This window comes from Stomoxys calcitrans, chromosome 3 (genome assembly GCF_963082655.1).
Source record: "Stomoxys calcitrans chromosome 3, idStoCalc2.1, whole genome shotgun sequence".
In the NCBI taxonomy this organism is placed as follows: domain Eukaryota; kingdom Metazoa; phylum Arthropoda; class Insecta; order Diptera; family Muscidae; genus Stomoxys; species Stomoxys calcitrans.
Window position 1 is genome coordinate 100,702,895 of NC_081554.1, and position 20,925 is coordinate 100,723,819.

General features: G+C 37.6%; 1 protein-coding gene across 3 annotated transcripts in view; it reads right to left on the reverse strand.

The window, feature by feature from the left end:
• Window positions 1-20,661, reverse strand: part of LOC106095579 (embryonic polarity protein dorsal) — a 75,552-nt gene extending 54,891 nt beyond the window's left edge. Inside the window, exons 1-2 of one of the 3 annotated variants that reach the window (XM_013262813.2) lie at window positions 20,378-20,661; window positions 4,058-4,573 (exon numbers count right to left, since the gene is read on the reverse strand). In XM_013262813.2, the coding sequence (XP_013118267.1) occupies window positions 4,058-4,079 (22 nt within the window). In that variant the 5' untranslated portion in view covers window positions 4,080-4,573; window positions 20,378-20,661. Of the gene's footprint in view, window positions 1-4,057; window positions 4,574-20,365 lie in introns of all 3 variants that reach the window. The other 2 variants (XM_013262814.2, XM_059365803.1) reach the window with 2 other exon arrangements.
• Between the last annotated feature and the right edge of the window lie 264 nt (window positions 20,662-20,925).

The following is a 20,925-nucleotide window of genomic DNA, read 5'->3' on the forward strand; positions in this document are numbered from 1 at the left end:
TTCAAAAGTCCACCTACTGCTCAATACCTAACCGGATTCAAAGGATGGCTTGTTTGTGCATCATAGCCGCATTGATGACGACACCATATAATGCACTGAATTTTATGCTACATCTTATGCCTCACCAAATTGTAGCGATCACTAAAGACTAACCGACCACTGCAGTGTGTATCAAGCGGAGATCCTTGCAATTAAGGAAGTGGTGGAATGGCTAAGATATAATGTCATTACGACGATTGGAATAAATATATTCTCAGACAGCGAGGCAGCCATTAAATCCGTGGAGAACGTATTTCTGAACACAGAAACCTCCCTCGAATGTCGCAGATCTCTCAACGAGATGGCTGAACAGTCTCTAGTGACATGTAAGCTAAGTTTTCAGGACCAAGCCCGATGGTCACAAAGAGGGGGCTGTGAGCATTCCAAAACTATGTGGCCTAATCTAGTCATGAAAAGGTCTACCGCTTTGATGTCATTGGCTACAACAGACGTCTCAGTCATTGTGTCCGTCATGACAAGTCACTGTCTAATCGGAAAACATGCTTACAGACTGAAGGTTGCCCGCACCGATTTTTGCAGAAGCTGTGAGGACATTGAAGAAGAAGAGACTATAGAAGACCTTCTGTGTGTGTGTCCCACACTAGAAGTCAGAAGCAGTTCCACTTTAGGTTCGCATGTCTTTGAGAACCTGTCTGATTTAACGGATGTTAACATTCGCAAGATTTTGGGCTTTTTTAAGCGATCTGGATGGTGCAACGGCAGGAACTAGAAGGCATCTTCCTTCTTCTGTTCCTGTGGTATCACAATTGACGAAAAAGTCTAAGTGAGTCTGATGGCTGCCACTTAGACCTAACCTAAGTTCATTGTTAAACGTGCGGGGTGGCATGTGGCACCGTCTTTTTGAAACCTCATCACATGCAAGTCAAGCTCTTGCATTTTTGCCAAAAAAAAGTTGGATCACCACCACCATTCACAGTTACTTTACGATTTACATCATCTTTGAAGAAGTACGATCCAATGATGCCATCAGCCCATAAACCGCACCAAACTGTGAATTTTCTGGGTGCATTGGTAGCTCTTGCAATGATTCTGGCTGATCTTCACTGCAAAATCGACAATTCTGCTTATTTACCCATTGAGCCAAAAATGAGCTTCGTCGCTCAATGGAAGAAGCGCGCGATGAACTTACGTAACAGAGCACTCATTTTGACAATATAATTCAAAAATTTGGAAGCGTTGTTCGTTTGTGAGACGATTCATGATTAAATTACAGGCCAAACTGAAGATGTTTGACAGTGAAACAAAACACGAAATGTGCGTGAGCTGTGTAAATCGGACTTGCCAGAAAGATAATAGCTTTTTATTGGGTTGCCCAAAAAGTAATTGCGGATTTTTCATATAGTCGGCGTTGACAAATTTTTTTCTCAGCTTGTGACTCTGTAATTGCATTCTTTCTTTTGTCAGTTATCAGCTGTTATTTTAAGCTTGCTTTAGAAAAAAAGTGTAAAAAAAGTATATTTGATTAAATTTCATTCTAAGTTTTATTAAAAATGCATTTACTTTCTTTTAAAAAATCCGCAATTACTTTTTGGGCAACCCAATATATGGCAGCTGTATCAAAATCTGAGCCGATTTCTATGAAATGTACTTGTGACATTAAGAGTCATAGGCAAATCTTTTCTGTCTAACATGGACAGACAGACAGACGGACATAGTTAAATCGAATCAGAAAGTGATTCTGTGTCGATCGGCATACTTATCAATGGGTCTATCTCTCTTTCCTCTGGGTGTTACAAACAATTGCCCTAAGTTACACTGCAATGTACCACAGTGTAGGGTAAAATTAGTTGAAAGGCATAATTTTACTCTACGTAATAAATTTCAGCCAAGCCCGGCAAAAATCCAAGCTTCTAGGAACCGAACAAGGATAATCGAGAGATCGGTTTATATGGGAGCTACATCAGGTTAAAGACCGATTTGGACCGTATTTTGCGCAGTTATTGGAAGTCGTTACAGAACACCAAGCGTAAAGTTTAAGACAATTCGGACAAAAATTGTGGCTTCCAGAGGATCCAGACGTAAAATCGAGAGATTGGTTTATTTGGGAACTATATCAGGTTATGGACCGATTGATTTTAACCATACTTGGCACAGTTGTTGGATGTCGGAACAGAACACCACATGCAAAATTTTAGCCAAGTCGGATAACAATTGCGGCTTCTAGGGGCTATATATGTCAAATCGGGAGATCGGTTTATATGGGAGCTATATCCAAATCTGAACCGATATGGCCAATTTTCAATCCCCAACGACCTACATTAATTAGATGTTTCTGTGCAAAATTTCAAGTAGCTAGCTTTACGTGTGAGACCGCTATCGTTATTTCTAAATCGACTCAAAATGGCCAGACAATCTAGAATAGGTATACTTGATGGGCTATGAACGGAATAACTAGGTTAGTATACCCTCCTCTTATGGTGGTGGGTATAAAAACGATAGTAGTGATATAAAAACCTTCCATTTAAATATATTAAAGCATGTAAAGTAAGAACGCCGAAAAATGGATTCCATGGATCCTGTTAGAAAGTTATCCCATTCTGAACTGATAATGACTATTTGCAATCCCCAAAGAGGTATCTGTGGACATGTATATCAACTCAGAATGTTAAGACGTTCAAGAATATAGACTCCACAACATTTTTGACCACTACGGTTCAGATAGAACCATATTTGGATATATGTACCTGCCATATATGCCGATCTCTCGATGCAAGGCCTAGGGCTCGTAAAATCGCATTTCGGTGAAAATTGTTACGGAGAGTGGCAATCGGCACTTCGAAATACATGCTTAGAATTGTCTAGATCGGACCATATTTCAATATAGCTGTCATATAGACTGATCTTGCTGGCCCCATTAACCGCACATTGATTATCAAATTTCGCTGAAATTAAGCACTGTGAGTTTTTAAGGCTTCCCCCGGTTGTAGGCCTTTCACCAATTAATGGCGTCTTTATTACCCGATTTTTCTGAAATTTGTTACAGTGTTTTGAATAAGGCCCCTCCTCCCGACTATAGTACAGAAAAGACCATATTTGGATATAGCTGCCCTATAGATCGATCTGCAGTTTTTAACCCATAAAAGACCCGTTAATTGCCCGATTTTGCTGAAATTTTCCAAACGTTGTAGGGCCATCCAGCACAGAAAAGTGAATTTTAATGTCTTTTACATAAACTCGAACAAAGAAATTGACCATAAATGTGTTTCTGTAATATAGAAACCATAAATGCACCAGGACACTTAACTGCTACTAACAAGCCAATATCACCCCAAAATATGACCTTATATGACGAGCTTCACTTTATTTAACAAATTTCGTTTGTTTACTTTATTTTAAGGAAACCCGCATTGGAATGCCTCTTTCCAAACTCAAGCCAGAATTTTTCTGAGGCAGCTCTATTTTTGGGCGTTAATGGTTTAAGTACAATTTTGAATATCATCATACCATATAATTTTCAATTAGGAGACAGAATTTACCACCTACGCCTACGTTTAATTTCATCGCAACTATTTGTATAGCTTTTACCGAATTTCGCCCAACATTTGGGAATAATTTTTCTCATCGTTGCAGTGTTTCTTGTTTCTAGTGCTATTGACAGCGAATTAGACATCGAAACACCGTTAGAGTGTTTTATTTTGCAAGTGAACGAACTACTGGTGTTTATGAATTTAATGGTCGCAATTAATCATCCAGATTAGATTCCTTGGCTGACATGCACACATGTATGTGTATACTTGTACATCCAATTTGTCCAAAGTATCAAATGTTTCTAGTGCCCATGTGCGTATAAGTGTTGCGACTGATAAGCAAACGATTGCCGAAAAAATCGCAATTATCCGACACCGTGCATTTTTTCATGCTCTCAACCAATATCCAAATAAGAAACACTTTTGCATATACCAATCTCTTTGCATATTCCCACAAATCGCATTATGGCGATATGCATACAAACATACACATGTCAAATACATGAGAATAAATTCGCAGTCTAACTTACCCATAGCATCATTTGGCTCCATTGCTGTTGCGTGTTCTTATTTACGTTTGCTTTTATTTTGCGGCAGCTGCACTCCCTTAAACACGTGCGTGTGCAGGCTGTATATTGAGGCCACTGGTGGAGAAAGATGGAAGTGGCTGTAACTTGAATTCGTTAAAAGTGAAGCTACGATCAGCAGAATTACGAATGGAGTTCCGAAAAATGATTTGATCCGATTGTCACGACTTCTGTCAACCTACTCTCAGTGGAGGTTGTTGCTTTTTTTACTCAAACATCCCCCCACATACTTGAAGTTGACATAGTCTTCCACTGTCGTTGTGATTGATCGCCGATGACGCCGCTTTGATTATTTGACCTACAGTTTGAATTGAATTTACTATTCTCACACTTTACCTAATACCCATCTATGACATTTTCCGGGTCTTCAAAGTGATTTGGTTTGTGTGTTGACTTTCTTTTAATTCACTTGATTCTGGTTCACTTTTGTATCGAGATTTTTTTAAGCATCTGCAAAGACTGAAAGTAAAACAAAAGGTTAATCGCTCGTATGTACTCTGTTCTGGTTTCGCAATAGTTGTGCAAAACTTGAACACAAATATCTTGTTTTGTATAAACTTATTAATTGTTTCTAATTGTTCTTCTATAGCCTTTGGCATAGAGTATTTTAATTATTCCACACATTATTATACCCTCCACCAAAAGACGGGAGTGTACCAACTGTGTCATTTCGTTTGTAACATCTCTGTCAACCAGTCTGCCGATTAGGATAAGGTGGGAATGAGTAGAGAACACTCGAGAGTAAAGAGATTCACTCATGAACATATATCCCAGACAACTCAGTTTATGGTAGGTCATTTTATATCTTCCAATAGCCATCGCAAATACAGGGATGGTATCCAAGGCTCGGCCTGGCGAAACCTAATTCAACATTTCCACATAAATGCCTTTGGCCAGATTCCTAAAAACATTGAATAAGACAGTGTAGGTTTAATACACTGGTAGAGCCCAACCTGTTCCCATTTGAATTGTAAACACGGAATTAAAAAGAAAACACAGTTGCACAATAGTAAGGTAAACAAGTAAGAGCGTGCTAAGTTTGGCCGGGCCGAATCTTATATACCCTCCACCATGGATCGCATCTGTCGAGTTCTTTGCGCAGTATCTCTTTTTAGGCAAACAAAGAATAATGAATATGGACGGAGGAGGAGGTGGAGCTATATCAAGTTATAGCCGGATTCGGGGCTCAAGAAGCAAAATCGGGAGATTGGTTTATATGGGAGCTGTGTCAAGCTATAGATCGATTCAGACCATATTGCACACGTATGTTGATGGCCATGGGAGAAATCGTCGTACAAAATCTGTGCCAAATCTGATGAGAATTGCGTTCTCTAGAGGCTCAAGAACTCAAGATCCCAGATCGGTTTATATGGCAGCTATATCAGGTTATGGACCGATTTGAACCATACTTCGCGCAATTGTTGGAAGTGATATCAAAACCATATGTGCAAAACTTCAGTCAAATCGGATAAGAATCCCGCCTTCTAAAAGCTCAAGAAGTTAAGACCCAAGATCGGTTTATATAGCAGCTATACCAGGTTATGGACCGATTTGAACCATACTACGCACAGTTGTTGGAAGAGATATCAAAACACTATGTGCAAAATTTCAGTCAAATTGGATGAGAATTGCGCTCTCTAGAGGCTCAAGAAATCAAGACCCAAGATCGGTTAATATGGCAGCTATATCAAAACATGGACCAATTTGGCCCATTTAAAATCCCAACCGACCTACACCAATAAGAAGTATTTGGCTAAAATTTCAAGCGGCTAGCTCTACTCCTTTAAAAGATAGCGTGCTTTCGACCGACAGACAGACGGACGGACAGACAGACAGACGGACGGACGGACATAGCTAGTCCGACTTAAAATGTCACGACGATCAAGAATATATATACTTTATGGGGTCTTAGACGCATATTTCGAGGTGTTACAAACAGAATGACGAAATTAGTATACCCCCATCCTATGGTGGAGGGCATAAACATTAAAAGACGGCTAGTATTTATCGACTGCCATCAGGTGACGTGGTCGCGGTTGGCCTCGCCGCTTATCCAAACATGTTGGCGGTTTGGTTTGGGCATATTAACTGGTCCAGCTGAAGGTTTAACGGATGCTTATTTGCGGTAACTGCGATCATGACTACGGCGTTAGAGCCACCATACGCTTTGAATTTTCAAATAAAAGTAAATTTTAAGATTACAAGATTTCTTTTTTGAAAGGCCAAGACAGGCTAAGTCGGTCAAAGCCTACCTTTTGACACCCTACCCTAAATTGGGTTAGCAGGCCAAGTGTTTGAAATTCTTTTAATGTGCTTTAATTTGAAATAGAATCTCGACGAAATCCATACAAGTTGTGGGAGTCATGGAGGAAAACAGTCATAAAATAAGACATTGTACAAAAAACTGACAAAATCTGTTTAGGAATATACTAAGAAAGGCTCTAGAAGTGAAAATCAGGTGAGACATTTATATGGGAGCCACCGACGTAGCTAGAGCTTGTCTAAAGCTGAGTATTCTGTTCAGCTTTTCAGGCGGAATGCTGCCAAACTCCATATAAAAACTAGAAAGGAAAGGCAAAAGGCTACTAGACTATATATAATACCCTACACCTACCCTACAAATATAAATTCGGACAATTTATAAATATATATGTATACGAGAGCTTTATCTAAATCTGAACCGACTTTCAAACAGATCGTTTGAAAATTGTTGTTATTATGGCAATATAAGTTCAAATCCGGATATGTTAAGATCAGTAACAAAACAATTCGTGCCAAATTTTGTGCAGATCGGTCGAAATTTGTTGTTAATACGGCCATATAAGTGCAAATCGGGCGATACATATGTATGGGAGCTAAATCTAAATCTGATCCGATTTTGATGAAATCTAGCAGATATGTTAAGATCAGTAACAAAACAATCCATGCCAAATTTTGTGCAGTTCAGTTGAAAATTGTAGCTACTACGGCCATTTAAGTGCAAATCGGGCGATACATATATATGGGAGCTATATCTAAATCTGAACCGATTAAATTTTGCAGATATGTTAAAATCAATAACAAAACCAAAATCAATAGCGTCCGTCCTTGGGCCGAAAAAGTGATGTGTGGAAAATTTCGTGATGATTGGACAACAAATACGTTCTGCACTTTGATTACAAGAATACGTGAACTCACAGACGGACATGGCTAAATCGAATCAGAAAGTAATTCTGAGTCGATCGGTATACTTATCAATGGGTGTAGCTCTTCTCCTTCTTAGCGTTGCAAACAAATGCACAAATCTATAATACCCTGTACCACGGTGGTGGTGTAGGGTATAAAAAACGTCGGCGGTACGTTGGCTAAAAATAGGCGGAATAGTAGTACTCGGCTTATAGTGAGGAAAATGGCAAAAAAAAACTATTACAGTGGCAAATGCAAAATTGCAAATTTTGCCCATGAACTTTCCACTAAGGAACAGGGGCAAACTTCTCTCATATCATTGAGTGCAGTCCGATTCAATTTTAAGCTCAATGATAAGGGGCCTCCTTTTTATAGCCGAGTCCGAACGGTGTACGACACCTTTTTGGAGAGAAGTTTTACTGGGGATAAGATTCGGACCCAGGCGTTCAGCGTCATAGGCGGACATGCTTACCTCTGCGCTACGGTCTATTATATCATGTAAACTACGGTAACATATCCAATTACCAAAGAAATTTCAATTACTTCATATACTTAAAGTGGGTATACAAAGTTCCTACAATTTTTCCTTGCAACCAGTTTTAAAAAATTAAACTTAATTTCAAGGGAAACAAAAATTACATCCAATTTACGTTTTGGAAGCACGTAAAAAATAATATTTTAATTTTAATTAGTGTAGAATAAAAGGAGGTATATAATTAATGTCAAGTTCTTAGCTGCAAGTAAAACATATTCCCCCTTTACAGTCGGAATTTATTTAAATCTGGGGCCTAATTCTCGCATCCGTTATCGCGTGAGTTTTTGTTCGAAGATTAACTCAGTTCTATAAGTAAAGGGTGATTTTTTTGAGGTTAGGATTTTCATGCATTAGTATTTGACAGATCACGTGGGATTTCAGACATGGTGTCAAAGAGAAAGATGCTCAGTATGCTTTGACATTTCATCATGAATAGACTTACTAACGAGCAACGCTTGCAAATCATTGAATTTTATTACCAAAATCAGTGTTCGGTTCGAAATGTGTTCATTCACCGTAACGTTGCGACCAACAGCATCTTTGAAAAAATACGGTCCAATGATTCCACCAGCGTACAAACCACACCAAACAGTGCATTTTTCGGGATGCATGGGCAGTTCTTGAACGGCTTCTGGTTGCTCTTCACTCCAAATGCGGCAATTTTGCTTATTTACGTAGCCATTCAACCAGAAATGAGCCTCATCGCTGAACAAAATTTGTCAAAATTTGAACACATTTCGAACCGAACACTGATTTTGGTAATAAAATTCAATGATTTGCAAGCGTTGCTCGTTAGTAAGTCTATTCATGATGAAATGTCAAAGCATACTGAGCATCTTTCTCTTTGACACCATGTCTGAAATCCCACGTGATCTGTCAAATACTAATGCATGAAAATCCTAACCTCAAAAAAATCACCCTTTACAAATTGGATGATGGCTTACGATCGTTATTCGTCAAAACGTTATCGATTTTGGGGAAGGAAAAATCGATATGCCGAACATATTTTGCCATCTCAAAAGTAAACAAATCAAATGGTGGCTGTTGAAAAAAGTTTTTACACCTATAAAAAAAAATAATAAGAAAACGTTTTAAACAATATGCCATTGTTTTTTTTTTTTTAACAATATGTTACTATTTTTACACAATAAATTGTTGTTTTATGTACAAGAGGACAAACAAATATGCGGATTACGTCGCCTCTAGCACAGCCAACGGTGCTTGTTTGATGCTTGTTTTTTCGGACAGACACAAGAAGAACAACACCCAAAGTACAATTTGATAAAGTTACAAACTTTTCCCGGAAAAAATTTCCCGCACTCGAATTAATCGATAACGGATGCCGTAATCCAAAAAGTGCGAAACTCGATCGTAATAAGTCGATTGCGGACGCGAGAATTAGGGCCCTGTTTTGTTTTGTTTACATAAATATCATGTAGGCAATTATCTGCTTATTATAGTGTTGTTGGACGGCTTAGTCAGTTGGCTTTATTACAAATTCGGGTGCGCATCGCAAACAAACCTATTTTGGGCGTTTTTGTGGGGGTGGGGTGACCCCCTATACTACGACATAAATTTGTATGCCAGATTCGTTATATACCCCTCATACTTTTCATTTGATGCCCATATTGTCTTTATCGGTCCACTTTTGATTTTGGGTGGTGTTTTTGGGGTAACGGTGGAGGGTCTGCCCCCTTCCGTTATCAATAAATCATAAAACTTTTTCCTACTTCTTGATCGAATTCGTAAACTATTCCCGAATACCTTTCAATTGTGTCCCATATTGTCAAGATCGCCAAATAAACCTGTTTTAAAGGGTTTTGGGGCTTGGACCCAACTTTTATTATGAAATTGGTTTTCTACTCTTGAAAACCTTTCATTTGAATCCCATATTGTCCCGATCGGTCCCTCCCGATATCAAAAAAATATATAGCCAACCTACACAATCTGTGAAAATTTCAAGGTTCAGCCGTTTTTTGAATCTATACGGAACAAACAAACAAACACAAATTGAATTTTATATATGGGTTGCCCAAAAATTAATGGCGGATTTTTTAAAAGAAAGTAAATGCATTTTTAATAAAGCTTAGAATGAACTTAGAATGAAATATACTTTTTTTACACTTTTTTTCTATAGCAAGCTAAAAGTAACAGCTGATAACTGACAGAAGAAAGAATGCAATTACAGAGTCACAAGCTGTGAAAAAATTTGTCAACGCCGACTATATGAAAAATCCGCAATTACTTTTTGGGCAACCCAATATAAGATTAATTAATTTTTTTATTAATGTATTTATAAATTTAAGTTATTTATTTATCTTGTTTTGCGCTTTTGCCTAAAACTTTTTTAAGGGTTTTTATTTCGCTTTCCATTTTAAATAGAAACAAAAACGTACCCTATATTAATTTCAGCTGGACAAATGAATCCAACAACGTAATTTATTTATTGTTTGTTATTTATGTAATTATTTACCTATATTTATATATTATTTATTTTTTTTATTCATTTATTTGTGTATTTGTATATTTATATATTAATTAATTAATTAAATTATTTGTTTTTTTCATTTTATTTTTTTATTTAACTATGTATTTATTTCTTTATTTTGTTTCTTGAACAAAAATAATGAATTAATTTTATTTTATTTATATTTTATTATTTCATTTAGTTTCATGTTAATTTTTTATTTTAAATTGTTTTATGTTAATTTATTTTCGGTTTTCATTTTAGATATTCTAGGAAGGTAATAAAAATCCGGTTAAAATTATTATTAAAACCACAAGCAACCATGGTTTTGGCAGCAGATAGATATCCATTTTAGACAAGTTCTTATTTACCTATTGAATGTATATAAGTAGTTTATAAATAGAAACTTCAATTAATTGTTTGTTGTCTTGTTTTCATCATTCTATGCGGCAAATTAAAATTTCGGTTAATGCAGCAGATAAATATCCATAATTATAATTTTTACATTCCTTTTTGCAAATGAATACAATATATAGTAAATTAGGGTGATCATACGAGGAAATTGTTTGAAATTGGTAGTAAAACGCTTAAGAATTTTTCTTATAACTATTTTGAAAAATATGCTGAAATTAACTGAAGATATTCCAATGTCTTGAAAATTTCAGCTAGATTTTAGTTCACTCTAATATATTGGAATTGGGTATTGTACACCAAACGAGACAAAAACAAGTGAGAGCGTGCTAAGTTCGGTCGGGCCGAATCTTATATACCCTCCACCATGAATCGCATTTGTCCAGTCCTATGCGCGTTATCTCTTTTTAGGCAAACAAAGAATATTGTACAAGAACTGTTATGCTATTGGAGCTATATCAAGTTATAGTCCGATTCGGACCATAAATGAATGCTGAACATTATAGACGTCTTTGTGTAATATTTCAGTTCTTTCGGATAAGAATTGCGTCTTGTAGCGGCTCAAGATGCAAAATCGGAAGATCGGTTTATATGGGAGCTGCATCAAACTATTGATCGATTCGGACCATATTAGACACGTATGAAGAATGTAATGAGAGAAGCCGTTGTACAAAATTTCTTCCAAATCGAATGACAATTGCGCCCTCTAGAGGCTCAAGAAGTCAAGATTTCAGTTCGGTTTATATGGCAGCCCTATCAGGTTATGTCCCGATTTGCGCCATACTTAGCACAGTTGTTGGAAGTCATAATAAAACACCTCATGCAAAGGCTCAAGAAGTCAAGGACCAAGATCGGTTTATATGACAGCTATACTAGGCTATGAACCGATTTGAATCGTACTTAACACAGTTATTAGAAGTGATACCAAAACTCTACGTGCAGAATTTCAGCTCTCTAGAGGCTCAAGAAGTCAAGACCCAATATCGGTTTATATGTCAGCTATATCAAAACATGGACCGATTTGCCCCATCTGAATCTGAACAGAGCTGTAAAAGTTTACTTGATCCAAGAAGTCAAATCGAGAGATCGGTTTACATGGGAGTTTTATTCAAATCTGAACCGATATGTCCCATTTGCAATCCCCAACGACCTACATCGATAGTAAGTATCTGTGTATCAAGTAGCTAGCTTTATGCGTTCGACCGTTATCGTGATTTCGACAGACGGACGGGCGGACATGGCTAGATCGACTCAGAACTGGACCGAACTTGGTGCAGTTGTTGGAAGTCGTAGCAGAGCACCGCATGAAAAATTTCAGCCAAATCGGACAATAGGTGCCTTTCAGGGGCTCAAGAAGTCAAATCGGGAGATCGGTTTACATGGGAGTTTTATTCAAATCTGAACCGATATAGCCCATTTGCAATCCCCAACGACCTACATCGATAGTAAGTATCTGTGTATCAAGTAGCTAGCTTTATGCGTTCTATCCGCTATCGTGATTTCGACAGACGGACGGACATGGCTGGATCGACTCAGAACGTCGGGACGATCAAAAATATATATTCCTTATGGGGTCTTAGATCAATATTTCGAGGTGTTACAAACGGAATGACTGGATTAGTACACCCCTAGCCTAAGGTGGTGGTATAAGAAAGACAGCGCAAACAGATAAAAACAGTTACGAAAATGTCAAACATGTGCTGTTTTTACTTGTTTGCCATTTTAAACATAATATCGAAATAGAATGTGTGAAAAAGAAGGGGGACATTTCTGGTTTTTAAACGACAAACTGAATAATTAGAATAAGGAAGGCAAGTTTTGAGTTACGAATGTAGTGAAATTGTGTACTCTAACAACTTATTAGTTACTTACTGAAAATATCATATTTGACTAATTCGAATAAATCAACCTTTGTTGAATAATCTATTTTGACGACATTGATATCCATTTTATTCATAAACTTTCAAAAATTAAAGCTTTTGAAGAATTGAAGAAATAACCACGAAATAACCACTGTGGCGCAAAGATTAGCATGTCCGTCTGTGACCCCAAACGCCTGAGTTCAAATCCCGGCGTAAACATTGGACATTTTTTCGGCGATGGTTATCCCCTCTCCTCCTCTACCAAGTAGTGACGCTATGCGGCACACCGTTTGGACTCAGTATAAAAAACGAGGTCCCATATCATAGAGCTTAAACTTTAATATGACTGCACTTTGATATGAGAGAAGTATCCCCTGATCCATAATGGAATGTGTATGGGAAATTTGGAGGTATTTAGAAATATTGTAATAATTTTATTATGTAAACAGATTGATCGTTCTTAGTTTCGCCTCACAATTTTCGATTCTCTGATGCTAGTTTCTGGTTTGGGTATCAATTTCAGAATTTTTGAATCTGATACTAATCACACCGCTTCGATCTGTCTATATCTGCCTAGGTCACAAATAGAAAACTCAAATTAAATTTTTTGACCTAAACTCATGTTTTAACAATTCTACGAACAAAAAAACGGCTTTTTATTCACTTTGAGTAACAGTTTTTAATGAATTTGCTATATTTTTAAACGAATTGATTTACTGTCCCTATTATTTCGCCCAACCTAAAATTTGGTTTTTTGTAGCAATAGTGCTTTCTTGCGAAATACAGTACTTGTGTAGCATTTTCATAACGAAAGTTGTTTTTGCAGTGTATATGCAATAAAAAATTTCTTTAAACCAAAGCGGATTCCTAGTCCCGCTGGGATAGGAAAATCGAAAAGTAGCACACATACCGTGTAAGCAACTTCGTGTTGTTCCTATTTTACATATCTAGTTCACGCGGTTGACTGTCGGCTTTTACTGCCAATAATACAAACACATAAAACCAACGATTGAGCTTTCATGTTATACGCTTTAGAATCCTTCGTCTAGCCGCTGTCCCTATTTTTTCGCATATAAATCTGAAATGATTTCTATCAATTCATCAGTGATGTCGAGAGTCATAAGAGAATTTCCCTTGCCAAATTTCGTGCGAATCGGTTAATAAATGACGATATTATTGGAATTCTTGTCCAAATCGGACGAACATATATATACGAATATATGGGAGTTATATCTAAATCTCAACCGATTTCGTCCAATTTTAATAGGCTTTGTCTCTAGATCAAAAAAATAGCTGTGCCTTATTTGAACATAATCGGATGAAAAGTGCACCTTATACACAAATAAAAATGGACATTCAGACCGATTAACGGGCACATGGCCATAGCTAAAGCACCATAACTGAAACGAATGCACTAAGATACAATACCCAGTACTCTCAACAAAATTTGTTATACAAAACAGCTAAAATGTTTGCTAAAACAGCAGGCAGCGGATATGCTCCAACGTATCATCATCTACCCCCTTGCCCTCCCCACACATGCTACCATTTCCCGCACCGATTTTGCATAAGTGTGCTCGTTGTCTTATGTGTCCCGTTATGATACCTACAGCTATATTGACCTCTTTCTTACTTCCTTTCAGTAATAGCCTCGTCCTCTCATGATCAGGGTTAACCCATAGGATTTTCGTCGTCCTACCGACCATTTCGCTGTTCCACAGTGTTGGAAGGGGGTTTGTCGCCCACGCACTTAACCCGGAATACGGCGCCCCGAACAGCTTGGGTTTAACCATGTTAAATGACGCCAATCCTTTGACCTTTATTGTCAAATCATCTGTTCTTTAATTTCCCCTTACTTTGCTATGCGAATCGTTAATCTCCTTTCTACACTCCAAGACTGTTCGTGGCCTTACCGTCTTGGTTGTTATTGCCCTGATGGCCAGTTTACTATCCGTAAAGATTTTCACAATCGACGTTCTCGCGTTAACACCGTACCCACTGACATATTCCGTGATAGCCCGGATCTCCGCCTGCAGGGCCGTATTTTAGTCAGGCAGTCGAAAACAGATCTCAGTGCCTGGGTTCTCAACTACCTTGTCCTCTAATTCTGATTCATCTGTGTATCATGAATTTGCCGATGGCAAAACCAGGGTTCCGTCAATCCAAGACTGTGCCTCTGGTAGCAGTGTCTCGCACTCAACCTCAAGTTTAATCTCAGCTATTCGATCGGAAACCTCCTCTGGTTTCCTATCGTCGCCTTGATTATAAAGCTATGGCTCCTATCTTCTATCCATTCTTCCATTTAATCTGTATGGCTAAAGGTCGTATATTTAGAATAGTATCCAGTGCCCTAGTGGGCGTGGTCATCATCGCTTCGCCTATGCCAAGACAACATATTCTCTGAACCCGTTGTATTATCTTTATGTTGCATTTTTTCTCCATCGCAGCCCACCAAACTGCTGAGACGTAAGTAGGTATCGATCTAATAACGCTCCTGTAGAGCCAGTGTACTATCATCGGATTCAGGCCTCACTTCGAGTCTACTGTCTACATTATATAAAGGATTGGATCAGTGTGTCGGTCCGCCAAAGTGTACGTCTTGGTATCGAAGGGTTCTTCTATGTTATGCACAAACTCGTGCAGGGCAGTCTCCACCGATCTTCCCTTGACATAGGCACGCTGTTTGTATTTGAGCAGTTCGCGGGATGTCCTACTCTTTATTATGGTATCCACAAGACGTTCCTTGGTTTTGAGTAGAAAGGAAGTATGCTTATTGGTCTGTTGGCCTGAAATATTCCATCAGGTCTGGGCGACTTATATGGTTGGAAGCTCCTCAAAGCTTCCTTTACCATCAATTCCGTAATGATAAGCCTTCGATCAACCTCTTTATACTAAGATTCCGGCGATTCCGTGAGTCCCGTCGTATACTGCGGCTAATATCCTCAGTAGTCTCCGCTCTCACGTTTCAGTTTGGACATGGACGTTTGAGAGAAACTTTTTCATCTCAGGGGCGTTGTTAACGCTATCGATCTGTTCGCAGAAAAGCTTCCAGGAGGCACGTTTTGCCGCACTGATAGTCTTTTTGTATTCCTTGAGACCCGTGTAATACACATCCAAAAAAACGTCCGCTTTTTTACGCCCTCTGTTGTTGCTCTGTGGTCTGCGGACCTCTCCCCCCCAAAAGTTGCGAATCTCCCCTGTCATCCAGGGTTTTTCTTGGGCTGATTGGTCTGGCTGTATTGAGATAGCGTTTGTTATATGGCTCAACTCAGACCTCTACACTCGTAGCAGTAGCCATTCTGAACCCATTAATTGCTTTCCTAATTTGGCGTTTGACGGTCGACGTTGGAGTTGTTGTTTTTGTTTTTACTCACATATAAATACAATACTCTTTATTGTATTTCCAAGAAAATTAAGATTTTGAACATTCTTTGGGAACAGGTTTGTGGCTATTGTGATTTTATTTATTTTCGCAGTTGGTTGGACATCGGGTTTTGTTTGCTTGTTTGGTTTTGCGGAATGCGGAGGGAGGCTATTTAGATTAGAATTTAATTTCGGCTCCACCATCGCATCTATACAGAGGAGAGCAAACGCACGTTCGCACACAAATACTCGACATTTACCCGATTAAATATTTAAATGATATTCACTTCATTTGTATATTCGTAGTTTTTAGCTGCTTTTATTTTTATAAATATTTCACAACAAATATATGTAGCGATATCAAACGTATTCGCTGTATACACAGCAGCGCTGTATTCGAGGTGCGAGTACTGTGATGACACGCTAAAATCTAGCCATATGAGTTGGTCGCAGCGACTTCGGCGGCAGCTGCAGCTTCTAAACCACAAAGCTTTGCAGCAGGTTTCAATCAACAAAAACACTGGTCGCGCAACTGAAACACGAACAATTACAACAACAAAATAATAAACGGAACGAAATTTTACTAAGCCACCCAGTAAAGGGGCGTTTAGTGATGACGGTTCGAAGCGCATATTCATTGTACTTAGGTATGTATTACTCACTTAAATTCCAATAAATTACATTGGAGCCATCGAAGAGTCGAGATTTGAAAGCCTAACACTATCCGGCCACTTACGTCCATATCAGTCAGTTCAATCTAATTGTTATACATACATGTATATAGCTTCCATATGTCTTTCACCCGATATGGGTAGGTCCGATCTTCACAAAATTTGCTCGAGGAATTTTAGTTGACGTTTAAAAATGTGTGTGAAATTTCTTCAAAACCGAATCGGATTAAGACACAGCTCCTTTATATATATTTAACCGACACGCAACAATAGTTAAAAGTTGTGGCTACTAATTTTCACCAATATGTTCTTATTTGATGTGTTATCAAAAATTTGGAGAGCCTTTGATAAGAGGATTTTTGGAAAAATAAAAAAACCCCTTTCTACGCCATACTACAGGCTAATCGAACTTTAATTCAAGAAAAGAACTCATGATATCATTAAATATAAAAGTCAGTTACTATGTCACTATGCAAAACAAATTGCAGCACTGCAGCTGTTACAAATAGAAATTGACGGTTGGACAATTGAAGTAAACTACCAATTAGAGTTAATTACGATAGATGAAAAAGTTGCGCAAGCGTTGTCTGATATAAAGGGTTGATCAAGTTAAACTTTGGATAATACCTTGTGTATATTAACAAGAACACGATTTATGGAACCAAAACTTGAAACGCACAAGACCCACAGTGTCAATAAGAAACAAAACCACCAAAAGAAGTTTAAAGAAAGAAATATATTCAGCAAGAATTTCTCAAATGCTGGTTGATTATAGACCAATCACATCAAGGATCAAGCAATACGAATGATGAAAATGCGCCAATAGAGTTCTTTTACATTTCAAGAAACCATCTGATATTTAAGAATTATCGATGTGCTTATGCGCCATTTACAAATTGGTGGTAACGAAATTTGGAAAATAGTATATTCTGTAAGGAAATAGCACAAATACATACTACTAAATATTCATGCGACTGTTCGCAGAATTCCCTGTCATAAAGGGATCATTGAGCAATCTTTATTACCAATCGGAGATCTACCAGAAGAAGCCCAGTAAAAACCATACAACAATTAAAAATTTTATAGAAAGCATGACACTAAAAAAATATCACCTAATTGTAAAAACGAAGTTCTTTTTAAACTTTGGCCACATCAGATCCTCTCTTCTCTAGCGTTCGTAACCATTGGAAAGTAAAACATCGAGACATAGATACTGAAGCAGAAATCGACATCTCAATACGTCTCCAAAAGCTCATCAAAATCTAATCAGATTTAGCTAGAACACATAAACATATATTATTGATTCGGTATGCCAATTGAGTTGGTTGAAGTCACAATTTGGAGGCCACCGGTGCGCAAAGGTTAGAACGTCCGACTATGACGCCGAACGCCTGGGTTCAAATACCGACGAGAACATCCGCAGCGGTGGTTATGCACTTACTAATGCTACCTACATTTGAGAGGTATCCTGCCATGTTAAAACTTCTCTACCAAGTGGTGTCGCTTGAAGTCGGCATAAAAAGGAGGTCCCTTATCATTGAGCATGAACTTATAAATATGACTGCACTCATTGATATGAGAAATTTTGTTAGTAATAGTAGCCACAATTTTACTTGGATATTTATAGATCAATGGTAGCACAAAATTTTATTGAAATCGAGAAATATTTATTTATAGCTCCCATATGTATCTTCAAGTATATATATGTTGTGATCGCGGTAGCCATTTAAGCCTGGATGTAACAAAAACCTTCAAGATGTCGATTTAATATGCTTTGTCAATTTCATATGCTCTTGCGGTTCCATTCGACTTTTGTCTTCCCTTACTTGTTTGCCTTTGCTTCAGTTTTAGCAATTTTCTAAATAAGTTTAAGTATAATTTTTCCGCCATATTTCTCGTGGAGATTATATGGTTGGATACGGTTTTGAGACCCGGCTACTTCCAGACGTTAGTTGTGGAAAATGTTTGATAAATAAACAAAAGTTCGATCAAGTCGAATCTAATATAACCTCCACCATGAAACGCATTTAACAAGCTCCTTGTTCGGTATCTTATTAGGGAAACAAAGGATAATGGATGCGAATTGTTATGCTATTGGAGCTATATCAGGTTATACTTGTTTATACCAATTCGGGTCATACTTGGTTTGGATGTTGGAGACCATAGTATTGGGCAAAATTTCAACCAAATCGGATAGAAATTGCGCCCTCTACACAAAAATAAAATCGCCAAAATAAAAATTTAACTAAAAATTTAATTGAAAATAAAATTGTTTTCAATTAAAAAAATAATTGACTAAATAATTTTTTAATTGAAACGATTTTTTATCAATTGCAGTTGTGATTGAAATTTTTTACATTTTCAATTAAAAAATTAATTTATTCAATCATTTTCTAGTCGAATCTTAAAAAAATTTCAAATTTGGTGCTTAAGTAAACTCAATTAAAGGCTATTTCGTCTATATTTGTACAATATAAAGGGCGGGAAAGGGTACATTTCAACAAATCTAAAGCAATACCATGGCAGTCGGTTCAAGGATTAACCCGATGGAGTAGTTCATCGTCCTTGGGCTGCCGAAATTATTTGGAGAATCCCCGCGGGGGAGTTTCTTTTTATACAGGTGCCCATGGACCTTTGCCTAAACAATGCACCTGAAGTTCATGTTCCAGGAGGTGAACATCCGTGTACCTAATGTAGAAATTTTCAAAAATTTCAATTAAATAAAAAATTAATTGAACATTTTACAAAATTTTTTTAATTGACAATTTTTTCAATTACTTTTTCAAAAACGACGATTGATATTATTATTTTCCTGATTGAGGTAGTTTCAATTAAAGAATTATTTGGATCAATTAATTTCGTTATTGAAAACGATTTTTATTTTTTTCTTTTCTATATGAACCGATTCAGACCATGTTTGGCACGTACAAAGGTTATAGTATAAATCGTTTTGCAAAATTCCAGTAAAATCAGACAAGAATTGCGCCTAGAGGCTCAAGAAATGCAATTGGGTTGATCGTTTTATATGGGAGCTTCATCAGGTGCAGTTGAGAGAAGTCACAGTAAAACATTTCAGTCAAATCGGATAAGAGTTGAGCTTTCTAGAGGCTCAAGAAATATATTTGGGAGATCGGCTTATATGGGAGCTATATCAAAACATGGACTGACAGACGGCAGACGGAAGGACAGGCTAGATCGAATAATAAAAATGCCATGGCGATTAAAAATATACATATATACTTTATGGGGTATTACACAAATATTTCGATGTGTTAAAAACAGAATAACGAAGTTAGTATGCCCCCATCCTATGGTGGAGGGTATTAAGAGCAAGACAATAAAAACAAAACACCAATAACAACATGTACAAAGCTATAATGACGACATGACAATAAACACAAAATACAAGTCTAGTGCACATTTAATTATAGCCGAGCAATTGGAGAATGTCTGCTGATCGTGGTTTGTGTATTATTGGAATGGTTGGTGTAGTTGTTATGATGACTGTTACCGCTGCCATAGCTGTTTCTGCCGACGGTGTTGGTCGAACCAACACTGAACAATGATCGTGTTTTGTTTATAGCCCTAACCCTAAAACAGTTGACAGTGCGGATGTATTCGATTTTGCTACTGCTCGTTAACCATTTAGCTGTGGCCGAGATCAGAAGCGGATTGCTATATTTTCATATAATGGTGCGGTGCATATCTTTTTAGAATGAAGGATGCCTTAGCACCAATAACACGAGTATACAAACATATATCATCTCACGTTCACACCTGTATACGTACACTTTGGAATAGTTGTTTGTTTGAACGAGGGGGAGCGGTGGATGATAGATAGATTCTAATCGATTTAATATGTATTGCGCCACGATAAGGGAATACGCACACACACACACAGGCACACACGTAAACAGCGAGATACTTCGCAAAAAGCACTTGGAACAAGTCGTTTGTTTTGCTAAGACTACAACGATATGGAACGGGGACGCGGTTGCTTTACCGAACTCTGGCGCGTTAACAACGTTTAGCTGACGGTTTGAAAACACAACTGCGACCAACTACAAGCGTGCCATAGCAAATCGCTCAGCAATCCAGCCGATAGATCGCTACAGCGAGCGAGCGAGCTTGTAGCAGTGACGGAATTAGTATTTCATGTATGCTTTGCACCAAAATGTGATGGATAACGGAGAAGTATTGTCATATACTTACTTGCTTATAAATATACATACGTATATACGGATACAAAAATTTTCAAAAAGTTATAGAAAGCATTAAAGAAAACTCAATAAAATCGGGTTTGATGTATCGAGCTTACACAGAATTGATTACACTTA